The 20,835-nt window shown below is 41.6% G+C and overlaps 2 protein-coding genes across 4 annotated transcripts in view; one reads left to right on the top strand and one right to left on the bottom strand.

The window, feature by feature from the left end:
* LOC145305586 (mannonate dehydratase-like) overlaps nucleotides 1–20,835 on the bottom strand; it is a 284,200-nt gene that overhangs the window by 136,473 nt on the left and 126,892 nt on the right. The window lies entirely within an intron of this gene.
* On the top strand, nucleotides 1,741–16,251 carry LOC145305534 (kelch-like protein 12). 3 transcript variants are annotated; one of them, XM_080147179.1, is made up of 11 exons: nucleotides 1,741–1,894; nucleotides 2,511–2,543; nucleotides 3,200–3,271; nucleotides 3,929–3,996; nucleotides 4,714–4,783; nucleotides 5,114–5,248; nucleotides 5,809–5,931; nucleotides 13,300–13,463; nucleotides 13,994–14,078; nucleotides 14,679–14,816; nucleotides 15,235–16,251. In XM_080147179.1, the coding sequence occupies exons 1-11, from the start codon at nucleotides 1,745–1,747 to the stop codon at nucleotides 15,781–15,783; spliced, it is 1,587 nt and encodes a 528-aa protein (XP_080003305.1). In that variant the 5' UTR covers nucleotides 1,741–1,744; the 3' UTR covers nucleotides 15,784–16,251. The 3 variants fall into 3 exon arrangements, with proteins under 3 accessions (XP_080003305.1, XP_080003313.1, XP_080003320.1); XM_080147187.1 differs by lacking the exons at nucleotides 1,741–1,894; nucleotides 2,511–2,543; nucleotides 3,200–3,271 and adding an exon at nucleotides 3,443–3,479; XM_080147194.1 differs by lacking the exons at nucleotides 1,741–1,894; nucleotides 2,511–2,543; nucleotides 3,200–3,271 and adding an exon at nucleotides 3,495–3,531.

Raw genomic sequence — 20,835 nt, 5'->3', positions numbered from 1 at the left:
AATATTGTTAAGCCAACGAATAAGAAAACATTATATGAATCTTTAGGGACTAGTGTAATAAACAGTTCAGTGTCCCCTCCCTCCCTTGGTCAGCTGGGGTCAAGAAAGAAAACTACACTCTTCGGCACCTCGGGGCTAAAAAAACTTGTTTTAATCTTATGATTGTACATTTTTTATTCGTAGAAAGCTGGATATAATACGATGATAGACATAGTTTTTTTTGTATGGATGAGAACCGGTTCCTATCCACCGGATTCGAATAAATACGAGAAAATATTTTATGGCGTATATCACTTCACTAATCCCCCCCCCCCCCAACTTGGAAAAAAAACATGACCATAATTAAGCTAGACAAATCTTGCAACTTGGGTAATTTGCAAAGAAAATGATTTTATTTGTTGTTGATCTATCTTTGTAGACCTGTATTCTTATTTAATAGTTTTTTTTTTATGGTTTAACATTTACACGTTTTGCAACCGGGAGAAATTCAATTTAACTTGGAATCAATATATTGACATAATGTATATGTCGAATTATAACATTAAAAAATGGTCCTTACTGATATAATATTTATTTTTTATTTTAATATCCGCGGAATGCTGTCTTTAATACGATGCGATAAATAATTATTATTAATATTTATGTCGAAATTTTGGCCATTATTAAAGAAACTTTACTACATACATAAATAAAAATTTTTGCAAATGATATGTCGATTTAATAACACCACAAAAGTATACATGAAGTTATAATTATACTTATTATTCACATAATTCAATATACATGATAATTTTATCTATTCAATTGTATTTTGATTAAGAATGATCAACTTAAATTTGAGAAAATATAATTTTTTAATTAATAAATAGAAAATTTGGCCAATAACTTTTCGAATCCGGTGGATAAGAGCCGATTCTCATCTATAGGAAAATAAACTATGTCTAGCATCGTATTATATCCAGCTTTCTACGAATATAAAAATGTACAATCATAAGATTAAAAACAGTTTTTTTAGCCCCGAGGTGCCGAAGGCAGGGGCTAATTGTACATTCTATATCCGCGGAAAGCTGTTTAGAATACGATGCGAGAAATAACTATTCTAGCACTAGCAGTTGCGCCAAAAGATGCTTCCAGAGAAAGGGAGGGGGGGGGGGGGGGTGATGTTATCCTTAAAAAAAGAAAGAAAAATAGCCGTTTTTTTTAAAAATATTGAAAAGGTGACTTGTTTTTACTCGACTGAAGCTGAAGATCTTAGTAACGTCTATGAATGAATTTGATTTTTAATGCATAAAATTAAATTTTTCCTAATTTTGAAAATAAATGTGGATTTTCTTCCTGAGTAAAATCACTCGTTTTTATTTAACTGAATGATGTTTCACACTCTTTCTTTGTTTTATCTCCTTCTTTATACAATCACAATCACTTTTTACTCAAAAATAAATTCTTATATAAAAGTAACAGGATCTCTGTCTGTTTGTCTGTACCGAAAGATCTCGCTAACCGTCGAAACGATGTGGTACCCCTTTACAGTGTAGTTTCTCATAGGTCCTAGGGTGGTTTATAAATTTTTTTGGGGGTGGAATACAATCACCTTCCCAAGATAAATCGCAAAAAAACATAACTAACCCCAACTCGTGGCGAAAAAAAATTGTTTGGTTAACAGCTAATATTAACATTTTACGTGCCCCTAGAGTCCTCAAGGGGGGGGGGGGTGTAGCCGCTAATTGAATAAGAAAGAATGGATATGACACTGGCAGGCGATGAAATTATCCGGGCCCACCGCCTCATACTGGCAGCTTGTTCACCCTACTTCAATTCTCTATTCTCACATGGCTGGGACTCCACGGGGGGAGGGGCTGGGGGCACTATTCGGGTTAGTGGGGTCAGATATCAGGTACAGTTTTTTTTAAAATCATGGAAAGAAAACGTATTTTCACAGTAGCTTTTCTCATATTTCTAGACCATGCGATGGGCTCTAACCCTGCGGGGCAATCATTAACATTCACCTAACCTAATCTTTTAAAAGCTACTGTGAAAATACAACGAAACCCGCTACTTCGTTTTCTTTCCATGATCCAAATGTTTTTTTCGCATTCAAGTTGCATATTAAGATATGATTTTATGACTTTGATGTAAAGTTTGCCTTGCTGCTGACTTTAAAATCAACCTAAAATAAAAGTAACATATTATCTGTCTGTCTTTCTGTACCTTACAAACTGATATTGTTCTCCAATTCAGTGAACCTTCTCATAATTTCAGGAAATGTTTTTAACTGATACTATTTTGGTTATATGTAATCTCCACCATCTTAAAAGAAATTGCAACTGAAAAAATAGCTCCCACTCTATTTAAAATTAAATGTAAATTGCCTCTAGCCGCTTCTAAAGGCGATGACGCTAATATTAATTGGATATTGGATTTATTAAAAATATCTTTTCAAAATAACATCATTTTAATGATTACATTTAGCTCATGACTTTTACAACATTGTAATTTATTTTACATTTTAGGAGTTGAAAATGTTAATAGATTTCATGTACAAGGTAAAATTTTTGTTAATCCTATTCTATAAAAGATCACGTTGCAAGTTTGTTTGTATGTCTTGATCTCGTAAAAGGCTTGGCCAATCTTTTTAAGCTAAGTAAATTGTAAAAATTAAATCTGATTATTATCCTCTGGATTTTTTTTTGTTTGATTAGCCATTATTTCTTTGTTTGGACATAAGACTCCTAGAGTATGGCAAGACACTTTTGTATAGCCACCAGGGCCAGCTATAACTTAACTTTCAAGTATAACCTCGCACTCGCCGATTTTGAGTATGACAGGTTTTACAGATGAATGACACTCTCCTCAGAGGAGTCAGGGATTAAGGGACGTGTTGGCATTATACACTTGATAATTAGGCATCCAAACTACCCTACAATCTCCCTTCTACCGCAATTAGGGGGGTGTTGCTTGATTTGATAGGAGAATTTGAGACAACATGTTACGATAGCAACACATTGGGTTAAAACAGTACCTCAGTGCGTTATTTAGAGTTACGGTGCCATCCTCTGGATCTTATCACAAAAATTATTTTCCACAAAAGATAAATAAAAAATTCTAGGATAAATTCCTGCTTTATTGACCCATCTTATGTGTACTTATCTTATGATTTTACTATCCGCGGAAAACTGTCTATAATACAATATATATTTAGGGTGAAATAGAAGTAACATCAGAAACGGCAGCAAATATACTAGCAGCTGCAGACTTATTGCTCATGGAAAAGGTAAGGATTAGCAAATATTCTAGCAGCTGCTGACTTATTACTCATGGAAAAGGTAAGGATTAGCAAATATACTAGCAGCTGCAGACTTATTGCTCATGGAAAAGGTAAGAATTAGCAAATATTCTAGCAGCTGCTGACTTAGCACTCATGGAAAAGGTAAGGATTAGCAAATATACTAGCAGCTGCAGACTTATTGCTCATGGAAAAGGTAAGAATTAGCAAATATTCTAGCAGCTGCTGACTTATTACTCATGGAAAAGGTTAGATTTCAAATTTAAAATATTATTGTTATGTCGTCTTCTTTTAGAAAGGCTTATAAAAACTTCCAATAAGGGAATTTAACATCCCCCCGTAAAAAAATAGAATTCACTTGAATATTATGACTGGAGAAAACTTGTCGTTAATTTAGGTTGCTATTTCCCCTGTCATTTATTGGTCAGTTTATTCATCCAATAGAAGGGGAAGGAATTGGGTTAAATGGATTATTTTTAGTCCGCTGCAAGTTTCACTTATTACAGCACATGGTAATTTTGTGTAAGGCTCAAGTAATAATAAATTTATTTCTATATCCCATTGTATTTTCATTTGTATGTGCGTGTATTATTTAATTGGTAAACAAGAACAACCACATATTCTAATTTATCTGTATGATTTTAGATTAAATGGGCAGTCTGTGAATTCTTACAGAAATTAATATGTTCATCTAATTGTTTTTTCCTTTCCAGGTATTTTATAATCCATCTTTTTATAAACATAAGTATATATTCGAATTATTTCAAAGTACGTTCAAGGAATGGACCCCCCCCCCCATTTTAATTTCTTAAAAGCAAAGAATGAGGATTTAGAACCACATTTATTGATTGTCGAGTTTTATCTAAAGAATATAAAGTCTTCTTTGAGTTTTATCCCTAGAATAAAGGGGCGAACCATCTTGTGTTATAAAAATGGTTTACGTAAAAAGAGTAAAACTGTGCTTGGATGCATCTTTTTTTTTTTAATAACGGAGTCACTGTATTTCTTGTTTGTGAAATTACTATTTAAGTAATTTGTTCAAATTTTTCCTTATTTACGTTTTGAACTTGATATTATGATATATCTGTTAAATATCTACCTATCTGTAAAAATGGTTTTAGCTCCAGAACACATGCCATATTTAAATTAACCAGAGGGAGGGGGGACATTGGTCTATTGATTACGGTTCTACAGTAGTCCCTAAAGTTTTATAATAACGTTTTCTTATTTGTTGGCTTAACAACTTTGGGGACTTCGGTGAATTTTGATTGGTTAGTTCATTAGGTTGAGTGTTTAAACGTTTTAACCATTAATTTTAATCTTCAGAGGGGGTAATCTTGTGTTTTATCATTGGGGATGTACATAGATTTAATGGTCATTCTTTTATTCCTTTAGATCCCTGCTAAATTAACGCCATCAATCATTTTTAGGTTAGCAGATATGTATGCTTGTCCAGACCTGCTAGAATCAACACAAAGATTTATCCAGAGAAATTTTGAGGTAGCTGGGCAAAATGTCTCAAAAAATCAGCCTTTTAACGTCATAAAAATGAGGTATTATCGAAGATGATTAAAGTCCCTCAACAGATTATGACGTCATACGATAGAATAGCCAATGAGAGGCCAGTATACACTGTAATTAACCAATAGTAAAATTTATGCTGTCCTCTCATTGGTTATTTTATCGTATGATGTCATAATCTGTTGAGGGACTTCGGGATTATCCATCTCTTTTTTAGGGGTTTTCTTTCCCACTTCTCCTCTTATCTCCCCTATTTTTATGACGTCACATTGCTTATATTGAGACACTTTGTCCAGCTACAATTTTGAGGATGTGAGCAGAACTGAGGACTTTGTAGAATTAACATTCAATGAAGTGGAGTCACTGATAAAGTTGGATAATATATTTGTATCATCAGAGGAAACTATTGTAGAAGCTGTGTTAGCATGGTGCAGTAAAAGTGAGGTATAATTATTTTAAGGATGAATATTTAATCAATCGACCCTATTCTGGGGAATGGGGGAACATGAAGATGTATATCGATTTTAGCAATCATTTAAAAGTGTTTTTTTTTCTTTCATAAAAGATATTTCAGAACACAATAAAAGTGTCGGACTGATTATGACGTAAAAAAAATTGCCAATGAGAGGCCATTATTGACAATGCAATGGTAAAATTTATAGTGGCCTCTTATTGGCTAATTTTTTTAACGTCATAATCAGTCCGACACTTTTAATGTGTTCATATTTCAAATTAATGATCAAATTCAAATGCTTTGGCAAAGTCATAAAACATTGTTGATTAGTTTTTGGTTCACAGTATCAGTTATTTTCAATTGACAAAATACAATTGTTGTAGTAAGCAGCTTATAGTGGCTAATAAAAAATTACGTTATACAATACAAATAATCAATGCTAGGCCAGTATACAATGGTAAAATGTATACTGGCCTATCAGGCTATCATTGGTCATTTGTATTATATGACGTCACTTTTATTATGTACAATAAGCTGCTCCTTTTTGTAGGACAGGAAAGTTCACCTGAACACACTATTCAAACATGTCAAGTTAACAAACCTATCTCAAAAATGTCTGGAGGCTCTGAAAGAAAACAGTGATATTCTAGCAGATAAAGATGCATTAAACCAGGTCAATATTATTATATTTATAAACAAGTAATATTGTGGTAATACGACACCCATACGGACAGGCCGATTACAGAGTTGCTTCGCTGTGACTTATGATAACAAACCCCCCGCACTAATCCTATTATATCACTATCCATCTCATGACCGCTGTTAACCCCGCACCCGGCGGTCAAACTGACCTGCCTAAATGTGGGGAGGGGACTTGAACATGCAACTATCACGAGTCCATCATGCGCTTATATAATCGGGAGGCACTGCCTCCCCTTTCACCACCGCTGCCCCCACAGCCTGTCTACCGTCGGGCGCTAAGCCCTAGCGCCCCACACCCCCTTCAAACCTAACCATTGTTATATTTTTGTTGTATATATATAGTAAACATAACTTGTAAATATTATTCAGTTTAAATATATAATTCTGTATGATTGAATCCTGCTTGTTTGTTTGGTAGAATACTTAAAGGCTAGGGCCCGTTGAATCCGAACTCGTTACCCCGTGGGCCGAGTACGCTCGGCTTACCAGAACTTGGTGTCAGCGTGTTTCAATCGAGCCTTACAGAAACTAGCCTATTCTACCTCTGATTGGACCCTTTGGCAAGTAAGGGGACAATCAGCCGCCAACTGACCCGTGAGACGGCCTTTTTAGGTCGAATTTCCATCATTTGAACGCAATATGTGGGCCTCTGGCCTACGGCAAGCAGATTTAGCCTGCTAAAAGCGCCAGTTAAGACGCTTTTTCCGTGTCGTGTAGGAGTAGCGCTAGGTGCGCAGCCACGGCAATCGGATAATTTAGCTCAGACGGCTACAAAACTGAGTCTAAATTGGCAAGTGTAGCTGGGACAAGCCCCAGGACACCCAGGCCAAACCTACGAGACAGACAGCTGTGTGCTGGTCTCCCTAAGAAGGCAATGTGTGGCTGCGAAGCTTCAGCACACAAGTAAGCCCTACCACTGCGACGGATAGCAGATTTTGAGCCACAGGCACGGCAGGACGGGACATTCCCTGCCGCTGCCTCCCAGGATTCGAACCCGAGGCGCTGCAGGACGGGCCATTCCCTGCCGCCATTTTTCGGGATTCGAACCAGCGGCGCTGTAGGACGGGTCATTCCCTACCGCCGTCACCCCTCTGAACCTTGCAGGACGGACATTCCCTGCTGCCAGTGCTTCCAGAATCACACCTAGAGCTCCTAGTGATAACAACACATCATTGTGTATGAAATGTCAACCAAGTGATAAAAATAAATATAAAATTGTTGACCAAGTGATAATTAATAAGCTCTAGTGATTCGAAGCTACAGTCTAAGCCACCATGGTAAGCGATACCACCATAGCTGCGGTGCGGCCACCACCAAAGTTTCTGCCCACTCCAGCCGAACGAGAGGCCCCCTTGTCTCAAGGGCAGGACCTCCACTTCCCCTGCCATATCAGGGTGAGGTTTCCTACTCCTGACCCTGCCCAGCATGTACAGGTTGATGCCATGATTGACTCTGGCAACCGTGTACCAGGGTCTGCTGTAATTTCTGAGCACCTCATGCACGCGATGGGCGTGCAACGCATGTTGATTCCGGACAACACCCAGATCCTGACTGCTAATGAGGACGGCCAGCCCCTCCAGGTAATTGGAAAATTAAAAGAGTTATATATGGCAGTTTCACACACTCTTATACTCCATCTATACCACGTGTCTGTGGTCCGAAATCTCTCACACCCTCTGAACCTAGGAGGGTATTTTCTCAAGGAGTTCGGAACTAGGCTCTGTTTCGACATGCAACCACCTTGCTTGTGGGCGCGTGGGGAGTTTATCCCACTCCGTGGCGTCCCCATTGACCGGGAGACAGCCGAGAGAGAGCTAAGCTATGAGGGGCCTCTGCCAGGCCCCCTGCCTGAGCAGCCGCGTGTGGTTGAGAAAGGCACACACTGGGTGGACGCTGAGCTCAACGCACACAAGGGAGCTAACCTGCTAGCCATGGGGTTGCCCCCAGTGCCCAAGGTGCCAAGGGAGAGCCTGCCAACAACGTTTCCTGAGATTGCCAGCCCTCCAGAACCCATCTTCTCCTCCGACACTTTTATTAACGGCCAGCCGTGTCCACCTGGCCCCCTCTACCTGGGACCTCCAGCCAGTCCACCAGCCAAGCCCGAGTCCAGACCCGTCAAGTCGCGGTCTGATGTACCCGGAGCCACACTCAGCTCTCAGGCCCCAGCCTCGCCCGGCGCCGTGCCCGTCAAGTCGCGGCCGGACGCCCACGGAGCCAAAGCTGGACCCAGCACTTTGGCCTCTCCCAGCGCCGAGCCCGTCCAATCGTGGCCGGACGCCCCCGGAGCCACGCCTGGCTCCGACACGTCAGCCTCTCCAGAAGCCGAGCCCGTCAAGTCGCGGCCGGTGGGTCCCGGAGCCAAGGCTGACCCCTCACCAGCCACGTATAGGCTAAGCGCTGTCACTCCAACTGACGGTCAACCTCCCCAGCTCCGCACAGCCAAGCGGGTGGTCCTGCCTGGCCGCGGGGTTATGGCGGTCCCTGTTGAGCTGGTAGGCCATCGCACCAAGGATGCCATTCAACTAGCTGCCCCAGAACAGAGGTTTGGGGAGGACCTTGTTATTCCAGAGGGCCTGTATGCCCACAGGCCTGGCTCTGCCACTGTGTTTAGAGTACTGGTGGTCAATGAGGGGGAGGTGCCCCTCTTGCTGGATGCTGGCCTCCCAGTGGCAGGGGAGCTGGTCAAACCTGACATTTTGGAGGTCTCTGATACGCCTCCCCCGCGTCTCCACTCGTTCCAAGAGCCTGCTGAGCCTATAGACATGCAAGAGTTGTGGGAGGCCCTGGAGATGGAAGACAATGAGTTCCTACGCAAGGACCCCTTGCTCAAGAAGGAGGTCTGGACTACGTTGTCAGAGTACAGGGACGTCTTCTCCAATTCTACCCCCGGCTGCACAGATGTGGTTGAATTGCAGCTGCGCCTCAAACCAGGGACCCAGCCGATCCGCCAGAGATTTAGGGATCTGAACCCGCGGCAAGAGGCTGAACTGGAGAAACAACTGGACACCTGGCTGCAGGAAGGAGTTATAGAGCCGTCGGACTCCGCCTGGAGCAGCCCCCTGGTGCCCATCAAGAAGAAGGACGGGAGCACCCGCTGGGCCGTCGACTACAGGGCCCTCAACAAGTGTCTGGAGCTGGACAGCTACCCCCTGCCTAGGATCCAGCAATTGGTGGAACGAGCTGGCGGGCACCGTGTCTACAGTGCTTTAGACGCGGTGGCCGCATACTACACCATCCGTGTGTCTGAGGATAGCCGGCCCTGCACCGCCTTCACCACCCCCAGGGGCTTGTATCAATGGAAAAGGATGCCCTTTGGCCTGGCTACGGCACCGTCTGTCTATTCCAGGTTTATTGCAGGGGTCCTAAACCCACTAGGCACAGCCAACCTCCAGTCATACCTTGACGACGTCCTGACCTTCCATCAGGATACCTGGGCCCACCTGGCCAGGCTCCGAGAGGTCCTGGAAGCCCACCGCAGGGGAGGGATCCGCCTCAAGCCAGCCAAGACCAAGTTGTTCCGGTCCAAGGTGGATTATCTGGGTCACACCCTCAGCCGTGAGGGGATAGCCATGCAAGAGGACTATATTGACCGCATCTTGGACTGGCCAGCCCCTAGCACCCCCAAGGATTTGCTGGCGTTGCTGGGCTTCTTTGGATACTACCGCCTGTTCATCCCAGAGTATGCAGACCTCACCTACGAGATGAATCGGCAGAAGACGGCCAAGACCCTAACCTGGACGCCTGAGATGGAAGCCCAGCTGCTGCAACTCAAGGACAAGTTCCGCCAGGCCCCCATCCGGGCGCCGCCCAGGTTTGATTTACCAGCAGTGTTCCAGCTCACCACAGATTTCAGCAGCCGCGCCATCTCTGCCATACTGAGTCAATGCCAGGAGGGCAAGGAGAGGCTGATTGCCGCCGTGGGGCGCAAGACAACCGACCCTGAGACGCGCTACCCGTCCTGGAAGGGAGAGATGGCCGCCATTATCTATGGGATCCGAAAATTCCACGGCATCTTGTCCTACCGCAGCTTCCAGATCAACACTGATTCCTCTGCCCTGCTACAGATGAAATCACTGAACACATCCACAGGGATGGTGGCCCGCTGGCAGGAGGAGCTAGCGGCCTTGGACTTTACCGTCTGCCACAGGCCTGGCACCCAGAATACCAACGCCGACGCCCTCAGCCGCCGGGAAGATGCCAACATGCCAACGGCTAGCGCCGAAGAATTAGCAGAGCAGGCTGAGTATATCCACCACCTGGGCCAGCTAGGGGAGGCCGCAGCTAACCGGCCTCCTGCCGCCCGACTGGATTCAGCTAGAGTATTGGAAGCCCAGACACAGGACCCCCTCCTGCTCCGTGTCCGCCAATGGGTGGCTGATGGCAAGGCCCCAACCAAGGCTGAGCTGCGTGGCAAGGAACGAGACGAGCAGCAGTACGCCAGCCGCTTCTCAGCCCTGGGGCTGGACGAGCATGGTTGCCTCACCACCACCGACCAGACTCTGACAGGAGAGAGGACAAGATACCTGCTGCCTTCGGCCCTCCAGCAGGACGCGTTCTTTCTAGCCCATGGGACCCCCATGGCTGGGCACTTTGGGATGGACGCAACTATCGCCCGCGTTGCCATGCACTTCTGGTGGCCCAACCTGGCCCGTGACGTCCGCCTGATGGTACAAACCTGCCCTGAGTGTGTCCAAAAAGTTACCAAGGAGAGGCTGAAGCAGGGGATCCACGTGCCCTCCCGCCAGGGGTATCCACAGCAAGTCCTATTCATCGACCTGGTGGGGCCACTGCCAGAGACCCCAGCTGGGAACCGCTACATCCTCACCTGCCAAGATGGATTTAGCCGGTTTGTCAGCCTCTACGCCATCCCCAACAAGCGCACCCTCACGGTGGCCGAAGCCCTGTTGCACCGCCACCTGGCCACGTTCGGATGCCCCCTGAAGATCCATTCCGACAATGGAATGGAATTTACCGGCCAGGTATTCCAGGAACTGGCCTCCCGGCTCGAGATTGGCCTGACACATCCACCACCCTACAACCCGCAGTCTAACCGAGTAGAGAGGTTTCATAGGACGCTCAACACAGGCATGCGCCTGTTCCTAGACAGAGACGATAACAACTGGGAGCCACACCTGCCTGCCATCGCCTTTGCCTACAACACCAAGGCCTGCAGATCCACTGGTGTGACCCCGTTCCTGGCCTTCTTTGGGAGAGAGGCCAAACTTCCGGTGGACATGGTGCTACGGCTGCCAGAGACCGAATATGCTTCAGTTCCAGCCAACGTCCAAGCTCTGTTGCAGCGCTACTATGCAGTTTATGATGCCATCCAGCAGAAGGAGGAGGGAGCCATCAGGAGGAGCGCGGCAGCTTACGAAGGCACGGCCAAGTATGAGGTTGGAGACTTGGTCTGGTACCTGGCCCCTCGCCTGGTGCCAGGAAAGGCAGCCAAGATTACCAAGAGATGGACTGGCCCTTGGAAGGTAGTGAGGAAAGCTACAGAAGTCCATTATGTCATTAAACCTGCCTCTCCAGTAGCCAGGATCTCAGAAGTTACAGCGCATGTAGGCCGACTGCGCAAATACACTGGAGATGTGACTGCCCACCAGATTCCAGAAGACATCCAAGTTGACGTGGACGGCGACGAGGATGCCACCGAGCTGCCAGTTGGAGCGGCGGCGCCCGCAGCTAGCAACCCAGGAGAGTTCCCAGTGCACCAGCCAGCCGCAGCCGCCCCACAGCCTAGCGGCCAAGACCGTGACCCAGTGGAGGAAAACCTGCAGGAGCAGCCCAACGAACCACCGCCGCCGCCGCCCGCTCCAGAGCCACTCAGAGATGCCATCTGGAACCCTGACGCAGACATGGAGAACCTGCCAGCCAGCAGCGAGCCTGTAGGAGGAGAGCCAGCCACTGCGATGGAAGAGGCCGCCCCAGAAGAAGAAGAAGAAGCCATGTGCCCCCTGCTGATGACAGCCATCCCCATCCGGGTAGGAGCTAGGAGGCCAAGCAACCTGAGTCAAGCAGGCGCCCCCATGGAATTCTACGCGCCCTTTGCCATCACCATTCCACCCTTAGGAACCACCAGAGTCTGCCTAGGCCTCCGTGTCCAGCTACCAGCCGCGACAGAACTGATCCTGCAGACGAGGCAAAATTTCCAGCGGCGAGGCCTGGCCGTGGCCAACCCACGCCTAGAAGCCAATCAGGAGCTGACAATGCTGATCACCAACCACAGTCAGACCGAGCAACGAGTGTCCCGGGGAGCCTGTGTAGCCCGAGCTGTCCTCCATCGAGCCGTGCCCCAAGAACTGCCTGTCCGGCGCATGAGCCGGCTGTCGTATCCCCAGGTTCAAGGCCTGGTGGCTCAGGAGCCACGCAACCCTTGAAGGGGAGGTTGTGGTAATACGACACCCATACGGACAGGCCGATTACAGAGTTGCTTCGCTGTGACTTATGATAACAAACCCCCCGCACTAATCCTATTATATCACTATCCATCTCATGACCGCTGTTAACCCCGCACCCGGCGGTCAAACTGACCTGCCTAAATGTGGGGAGGGGACTTGAACATGCAACTATCACGAGTCCATCATGCGCTTATATAATCGGGAGGCACTGCCTCCCCTTTCACCACCGCTGCCCCCACAGCCTGTCTACCGTCGGGCGCTAAGCCCTAGCGCCCCACACCCCCTTCAAACCTAACCATTGTTATATTTTTGTTGTATATATATAGTAAACATAACTTGTAAATATTATTCAGTTTAAATATATAATTCTGTATGATTGAATCCTGCTTGTTTGTTTGGTAGAATACTTAAAGGCTAGGGCCCGTTGAATCCGAACTCGTTACCCCGTGGGCCGAGTACGCTCGGCTTACCAGAATATGATGTTTGTTTGTGTATACAAATTTAAGACGGTAACGCCCGGTTTTTTGAATTCTTGTTATTTTCAAGCTTTTAAAGCTTTCTATCAAAATAAGACATCTTTTTACATATTAATCAAACATTATAGCCACCAATTTTGACAAAATACAAAAACTTTTTTTCTGCCGTTTTCTGAGTCATAATAAAATAGTTATCTTGTAGAAATTGATTTATTATTACTTGGATCTAAAACTAAATTAAATATACTCTAATTAAGTGAAACTTGTTGCTGGCAAACTTTACGATTTCCCCCATCCACCTTCTTTACCTATATCATAAGTCAAAATACTGAAGCAGTTTAACTTATCTTCCTTTTATATAAAACTGTTACAAGTTTAGCGGCAAGTTTTCAGGGGGTTGTAAGCCTTGAGGAGATGAAAAACTCACCCTTGTTTTTGCCATTTACAATTTTTTTTAAACAGGTGGAGTCTCAAACCTCTACCAATACAAACAGTCTATCATCTCGGGCGCGGGGCCTCAACAAATTTATTGTGGCTGTCGGGTTCGATTCTTGTGCTGTAGAATACCTGGATCTGGACAGACCTGAGGAAGGATGGAATATACTTACTGAGATACCCAATATGAGGTTAGATTACTAGTGTATTATCAAATTAAAAGTTAAAATTAAAAAAAAAATTTTGGGGTCAAACGTCATACTACGAAGCATTGCACTTTAAAATTACAAAATATTTAAATATTTTTTTCTTTAAATTAATTCAGTTGTTGGTTACGGCTGCAAATCATTCTGCTTTATATTATTGACTAGCGGCTACGCCCCTAGAGGCCTCTAGGGGCACTTGAGGAGGAGAGATTCGAATTTAACAATTTAATTTCTTATTTTAGATTTTAAAAGAAAAAGTAAAAAAAAAATTTGGGGGGGGCGAAAAATTTTTTTTTTTTTTTTGGGGGTGGGGATTTTTCATTTTTTTGGGGTGGTTTGGGGTGTCCCACCTACAAGAAAATAGTTATAAACCTTCCCGGGACCTATGAGAAGCTACCCTGTTAAGGAGAACCCGATCGGTTCAGTGGTTAGTGAGATCCTTTGGTACAGACACACAGACAGACAAACATCCTGTTACTTTAGTATAAGGATATATTTTAAGTTATTCTTGTCAGGTATGGTTTATCAGGAGCCGGACTTGCCTCATACTGTGACACATTGCTGGTGACTGGTGGTGTGGGGCGTGCTGGAGTTTTAAAGGTACGCAATTACACAACCAGCTTTTAGTGTCTAAAAAATGATGTTATATAATACAAATAATCAATATATTTTAGCATTGGTCAATTAAAATATTTACTGGCCTATTATTGGTCATTTGTATTGCATGAGGTCATTTTTTCTAGGCACCCCATATTAGCTACTTCCCGCATCCTTGTTCAAGGGGAAAAAGAGTCTTCGGATTGCCCGGTAATAGTCATCGAGGGAAGGGACATTGGGCTATTTATTACACTAGTCCCCAAAGTCTTATAATAAACTTTTGTTGTTTGTTGGCTCAACAACTTTGGGGACTTTTATTGAATTTTGATTGGTTGTAATTGGACAAAGTGTCTAAAAAATCAGCCATGTGACGTCATAAAAATGAGGGATTATATCATGCATCTCTTTTTTAGGGGTTTTCTTTCCCACTTCTGCACTCATCTTCCTTTTTTTTATGAATTCACATGGCTGATTTTTGAGAAACTATGTCCAATTACGATTGGTTGGTTCATTAATAGTCCGTGTCCACTCGTGTCAACCAGTAATTTAATTTACAGAAGGGAAAAAATAGAACACTGGGAAGATATACATCCTTTATTTTAGGCATTAAACAGATTTGTAACGTACAACGTACGGACCAACGAATGGGCGGAAGGACCAGCCATGATCACAGCCAGAAAATGTCATGCCAGTGTCGTTGCTGACGGTAAACTATATGTCATGGGCGGCTCTGACTCTCAGGTAAGATAGTCTTAAATTAGGATTTTTAATGAACGTATGGACAGACAGCAGTTGTAAACTAGCTGTGATATTATCTAAGGGGATAATACAATGGCCGATAAATTTATGTACATCCCCAATGAAGATACACAAAATATCCCCTTCTGTAAATTACAATTAGTAGTTGAAACATTTGGGACACTCAACATAATGAACCAGCCAATCAAAATTTAAGGAAAGTATCACAAGTTGCTAATGTTAATATAAAAATTTGGGGACTAGTGTAATAAACAGCCCAATGTCCTCTCCCTCCCTGCGTAAAGATATTGGTTAAATTCTATTTTTTCCACTTTTTAATTATGTTCTTAAGATTGACTTTAATAAAGCATGAAAATCTTTTAAAAAATCATTTGGGATTCTAATTTAAAAAGTATTTTAGTTATCTGTGTTGACAGCTGAATGTCTTGACCTGACCCAACCTGAGGACCAGTGGGCGTGGCATCCAGTCTCAGCTCTGCCTACCTGGCACAACGGCAGCTTTACCCCTGTTGTGGGCACAAACATTTACCTGCCCGTGGCGTACGGGGCTGATAACGATAAAATCTATGATATTAGCCGAGATTTATGGTTGGGTTGGGACTCACCGGGAGATGGCGAGGACGGACATAGGATATCACGTGACAGACCAGGTGTTGGGCAACTTGGTGAGCATATCTACATAGTGGGCGGTGCCAGCACGCGCGAATTGTTGGATACCGTAGAAAAATGGGATGGGGAACGGTTTCATCGCGTGGCTAGTCTACACCACGCCAGAGAAGGTCCTGGTGTGGTTGCACATGATGGCAAACTATATGTTCTTGGAGGCCGAGGGGGGGATGGATCTGTAGAAGTTTACGATCCTGCCACGGACAAATGGGAAATTTTGGACCAGAAACTCATCAGCACGGATCAAGAATATTCTGCGGTTATCCTGGATAGGGTAGTTTAGAAAATTATAAAGTTTGACTAATAATAAACTTTTAAAATTTTTATGGTGCTTATAAAAAATGACGTATACTGGCCTACCATTGGTAAATAAAAAATGTATACTAGCCTGACATTAGTAATTTTATATTAATCCTGTGTATTGGCCTATCTTTGTTCATGTGTTTTTAATGACGTCATTTTAATAGGCACTAAAAGAGCTTCCTTAAAGCATATCAAGAACTGTAAAAAAATAGTTGTATCATGTAAATTTAAAACGTTAATTGTAATATTTTATTATTTTAAATGTTCTTTTACTTTTCAATATTATATGTAAATCATTATGTAAATCATTATATGTTAGCAATTACTGATTCATTTATTAATTTAATTTATATTATTTATAGCATGCAGCAATGCAAAATTATTGTGATAAGTACGTCGGTATATGTATATGTAGTTGTACAATAAAATAAATTTTATCATAAAAAAAGATCTAAAAATATCATTTCATTTGTTATAAGACCACGCCTTTTTTCTTTATAAGGTATCATCATCAGATTAGAGATTATAAAATTCTGCTGAAAATTTAAAGAAATTAAGTGTTTTTAGTCAAAAAAGTTATGGTATGTCCCATTAATAACATCTTACCCCTTCAGCAATTGATTGGAGTAAAACTATAGATCTGTTTGAAAGAGAAGAAATTTTTGGGATGTAGGCTTTAGGAATTAAACCAAAGCTTTCTTAAAATGTTGCACTGTTTTATGAAATCTGGTTATACATATTTTTTTGTTGAATATATTATATATAATTGTTTTACCGCGTAATTTGTTGAAATAAACTGCAAATTTTGATGTCACAACAATATGAAGTTGAATAAATATCAGGAAGGAAGGGGACAATGGGATGTTTATTACACAATGTCCTCAAAGTTTTATAATTATAATCAACGTTTTCTTATTTGTTTGCTTAACAACTTTGGGGAGTGTAATGAATTTTGATTATTTGGCTTATTAAGTTTAGCATCCAAACGTTTCAACCACTCTTTGTAATGTACAAAAGTGGTTATTTTGTGTATGATAATTGGAGATATACATCAATTTATCGGCCATTGTCTTATCCCTTTAGATTCCTGGCAAATATTCATGAATTGAAACTGATTAGAAGAGTATGTGTGTAACTTCCTTTTCATGTCAAACAGTTGTGGAGCTAAATAGAATTAGTCAGGAAGGGGGGCGGGCGGACATTAGGCTGTTTATTACAATAGTCCCCAATGTTTCATAATTATGTTTTCTTGTTCATTTGCTTGACAACAAGGGATAAGGGGCGTCGTAGCTCAGTGGTAACGCACTGAGTTACGGTGATGAGAGTTCGAGTTCTAGTCCCATGTGGCAACTCGAATTTCTCAGTTGAATACATTCACGCAACTTCCCCTGGTTGTGTAAGAAGGGGATTATTGAGTAAGTTTGGATACTTAATAGTCACGTACATAATATCAGTACTACCCTTTTCCCAAGCTCCTCTGCGGAGAGCGTCATTCATTACGGTGACTTAATTTGGGACACCTGCCATACTAGGCGAGGGTGAGGTAAGATGCTGTGAGAATTGGTGCAAAAAATAGGACGTAACAAAAAAAATTAGCCAATAACGGCCTCTCATTGGCTATTTTTTTTTGTTATGTCATATTTTTTGCAATAATTCTCACAGCATCGTGAGGTAATAATGAGTAGCTCTCATGAGATAGCGGGTCAAGTCATAATGTGCTTTTAACGTGGAGCTTGATAGCCCTAGTGGCTAAACAAAAGTGTCTCAGCCTACTCCATGATTACTTAGGTCCAAACCCTAAGAGACTATGGCTAATCAATCAATCAAAAAACAACAAGGGATAATACAATGGCCGATAAATTGATGTTCATACAAAATTTCTCCTTCTGTCACTCAACAATAAACCAACCGAACAAAATTCAATAACAGTAACAAAAGTTGTTACTCCAACGAATAAGAAAACATTGTTTATACTTTTTTGTGCCTTTAAAATTAGGGAATTGATAATTTATCTCAATTTTGCTTATCCGTGCTCTTAAATACAAAGCAATTCTTTCAGATTTCCAACTTAAAATTGCACTTATTGATTATCTGATTAGTTTGGATGCTAAATTTAAATCCTATTTCACGTAAATTAAGAGCAAAGTTATATTTATTCGGATTTTTATTGTTGACTTTGTTACAAAATACTATATATTAGCTGCTTGGCTGCAAAGTGAAGCCAATCGGTTCAGTGGTTATCGAGATCCTAAGCTTCAGACAAAAAAACCTTACTACTTTATATAATCGAAACTCATATCTAAAAAATTAAGAATTGTATTAAAGTTTAAACCAACCGTTTAGCTATTAAAATAAACTTTATAAACCCAATTACAAAATGTATGCAATTATATGTAGAAAATTAATTGAATACTTTTATTTCTATGACATAAAAAATTATTATTATTGATTTTCAAGTTGTTTTTATAATTAAATTAGAATGTACTAATATATAAAAATCAACCAAAGAAACGTAGGTAAATGAAAAATATAAAATTGCAGTATTTTGATTAAACTTTTTAAAAATAAAATATTATTTTACAAACATAAAAAAGCTTTTTAATTGTATTGTTTGAACAACAGGGTTAAGGGGGGGGGGGGGCTTTAGGTAAAAACCTAAAGTCTTCCCAGGACCAATGCTAAATTCTCTGAAATAGATAATTAAATTCCAGTAAATCCGTCCACAAGGATCTTAGACAAAGTAGCTTCAGACAAAGTAGCTTGGGACAAAGTAACTTCAGGCAAAGTAGCTTCAGGACATTTACTTGAGAAAAGTAGCTTACTAAGAAAAATCGTCTCCAATATGGCCGCAGCGCTCGGCCCCCTGGCCTACCTAGCCGCAGGCGCTCGGCCCCCTAGCCTAAAACCTAACCTATGTTAGCCTCAGAACATTTATTAAAGAAAAATTTCCTCAACTATTGAAACATAGAAGGTTTATAATTTCGTGGATTTTGCATAAGTGGTTGATAGATTTTTACGATTTTTAATAATGCTTTTACAATTGTTTGGTTAGTTTAGATTTAGTTATAGGCTAGGGGCCGAGCGCCCGCGGCTAGGCAGGCCAGGGGGCCGAGCGCTGTGGCCATGACCTTTATTAACAGTCGAGGCTACTTTCCTTAGGAGGCTACTTTGTCCTGAAGCTACTTTGTCTGAAGCTACTTTGTTCGAAGCTACTTTGTCTAAGATCCTGTCCACAAAATCTTGGAGGAATTAAAGAAAGATAAAAGGCAGGCAGCCATCCCATTACTCTAGTATATAGAATAATTTCCATGTCCTTGAGTTATTATTTATTTGTCGCAGAAGAAGCTCAGCAATTATATTGACTGAAAAGGCAATTATTTAAATGGTGAGTGGGAATGAGTTTACATAGACAACCATAATTAATGGCTTCTCCCTGTTTTTTTCAGTTGCGAAACTACTCTATAATTCACTTTGTCTGTCTGACAGTAAGTCTGTAACGCTGTGGGTCAAATGTGATTTTCTCAACTGCTATTAAAGATAGAAGCTGAAATTTTAAGTTAAGATTCCTATGACATTTGTTTGCCAGTCAGTCTATCAGTCATGGTTCAAAGATTTTCAAAGATTTTGTGATTTTCTTTGAATGTTTTCATGCATATTCTCTACTTTCTTTTCTTTATAGAATCAGGAATAAGGATAACAAGATTTAAATTGAAGAAAAAATATTTTTGTCAGATAAAAATGTTGTCATTATCAAGATGCATTGCCCACCAAAATAGCGAAACAAATATGTTTTCAAATTAGCTCATTTGTTGGTTAAAGCTGATTTTAAATCAATAAAATTCTGAAACTTGGTCAAATTTATATTTTGCGTAGAAATTTTTTAATTCTTAAACTTTGGATTTCAATAACATCAAAAATACTCTGTGCAGAAAATCCAACCCACAGGCCTAGCGCACTTCCCAAGTCAACAACAAGACTAAAGAATCCAAAGCTGTAGACCTCAGTGACGACAGGAACAGGTCCTATAAACCTGAGATTAGGGTTGGGCTAGATACATATTTGGCCGGACACCAAATAACGGATATCCAGCTGATTTTTAATAACGGATATCTGGCTAATTTCTAATACTATTCAGCTGATTTCATATACTGGATATCTAGCTGATTTCTAATACCATCTAGCTGATTTCTAATAACAGATATCTAGATAATTTATGATAACGCATATTCGATATCCAGCCAGATATTGAAAATGGCCTGATATCTGGCCCAACCCTACCTGAGATTTAGTCTGGCCATACCAGGAAAGTTGTCTCTTATTGATATGATTTCAATAGTAGTTGTTGTCAGCGTGCAGGATTCTTGACATTGTTCCATCACTTGTAGACGATGATTTGTTACAAGTCTCCAACCTTCATCATCTGCTTTCTTTTTCATCTCAGTGGTATCATTATTATTGTTGGGTATCTCCTGTTCACAACCATCATAAGGATGTAACCAAACAGGAACACAACCAAAGGTGGATTTCATAAGTAACTTAAGTTCTTCATCAACACAGTGTCCATAACCAAAATCTTTTTGTGAATAATCAATACATTGTGTTCCGTCATGAAGAAGATTATCTTGTTGATGAAAGGTGACCTCAGCATGAATTGACTGATAAAGATCTGGATAATATGGAGAAGGTCCTGTGGTGATGATGCTATGTGGTGAATAAATTAGCTTTATATTGCTTGATACCTCTGGACTTACTACAACAATACTAACTTTGGATTTGGATGATATTCTAAACAAAGCTTGTATATCATAGCTAACAACATGCTTACAGTAGCCAAAAGGAAATATAAAAATATCTTTCAGGTTTAAGTTTAGATTGTCTTGAAAGATCGTCAGTGTTTTGTAGCGTGATGAACTTTCTCCATAGACAGCATCTCTCAGCTGATCATATGTAATATTGCCATATTTACTTTTCCATGTGGAATAATTTCCACCTTGTATAGCTCCAGACAGATAATCTCTTTGGAATTTATACC

Source organism: Acartia tonsa, chromosome 2 (genome assembly GCF_053477335.1).
Source record: "Acartia tonsa isolate MP-2025a chromosome 2, ASM5347733v1, whole genome shotgun sequence".
NCBI classification, from domain to species: domain Eukaryota; kingdom Metazoa; phylum Arthropoda; class Copepoda; order Calanoida; family Acartiidae; genus Acartia; species Acartia tonsa.
This window is presented reverse-complemented; position numbering and strand designations above follow the sequence as displayed.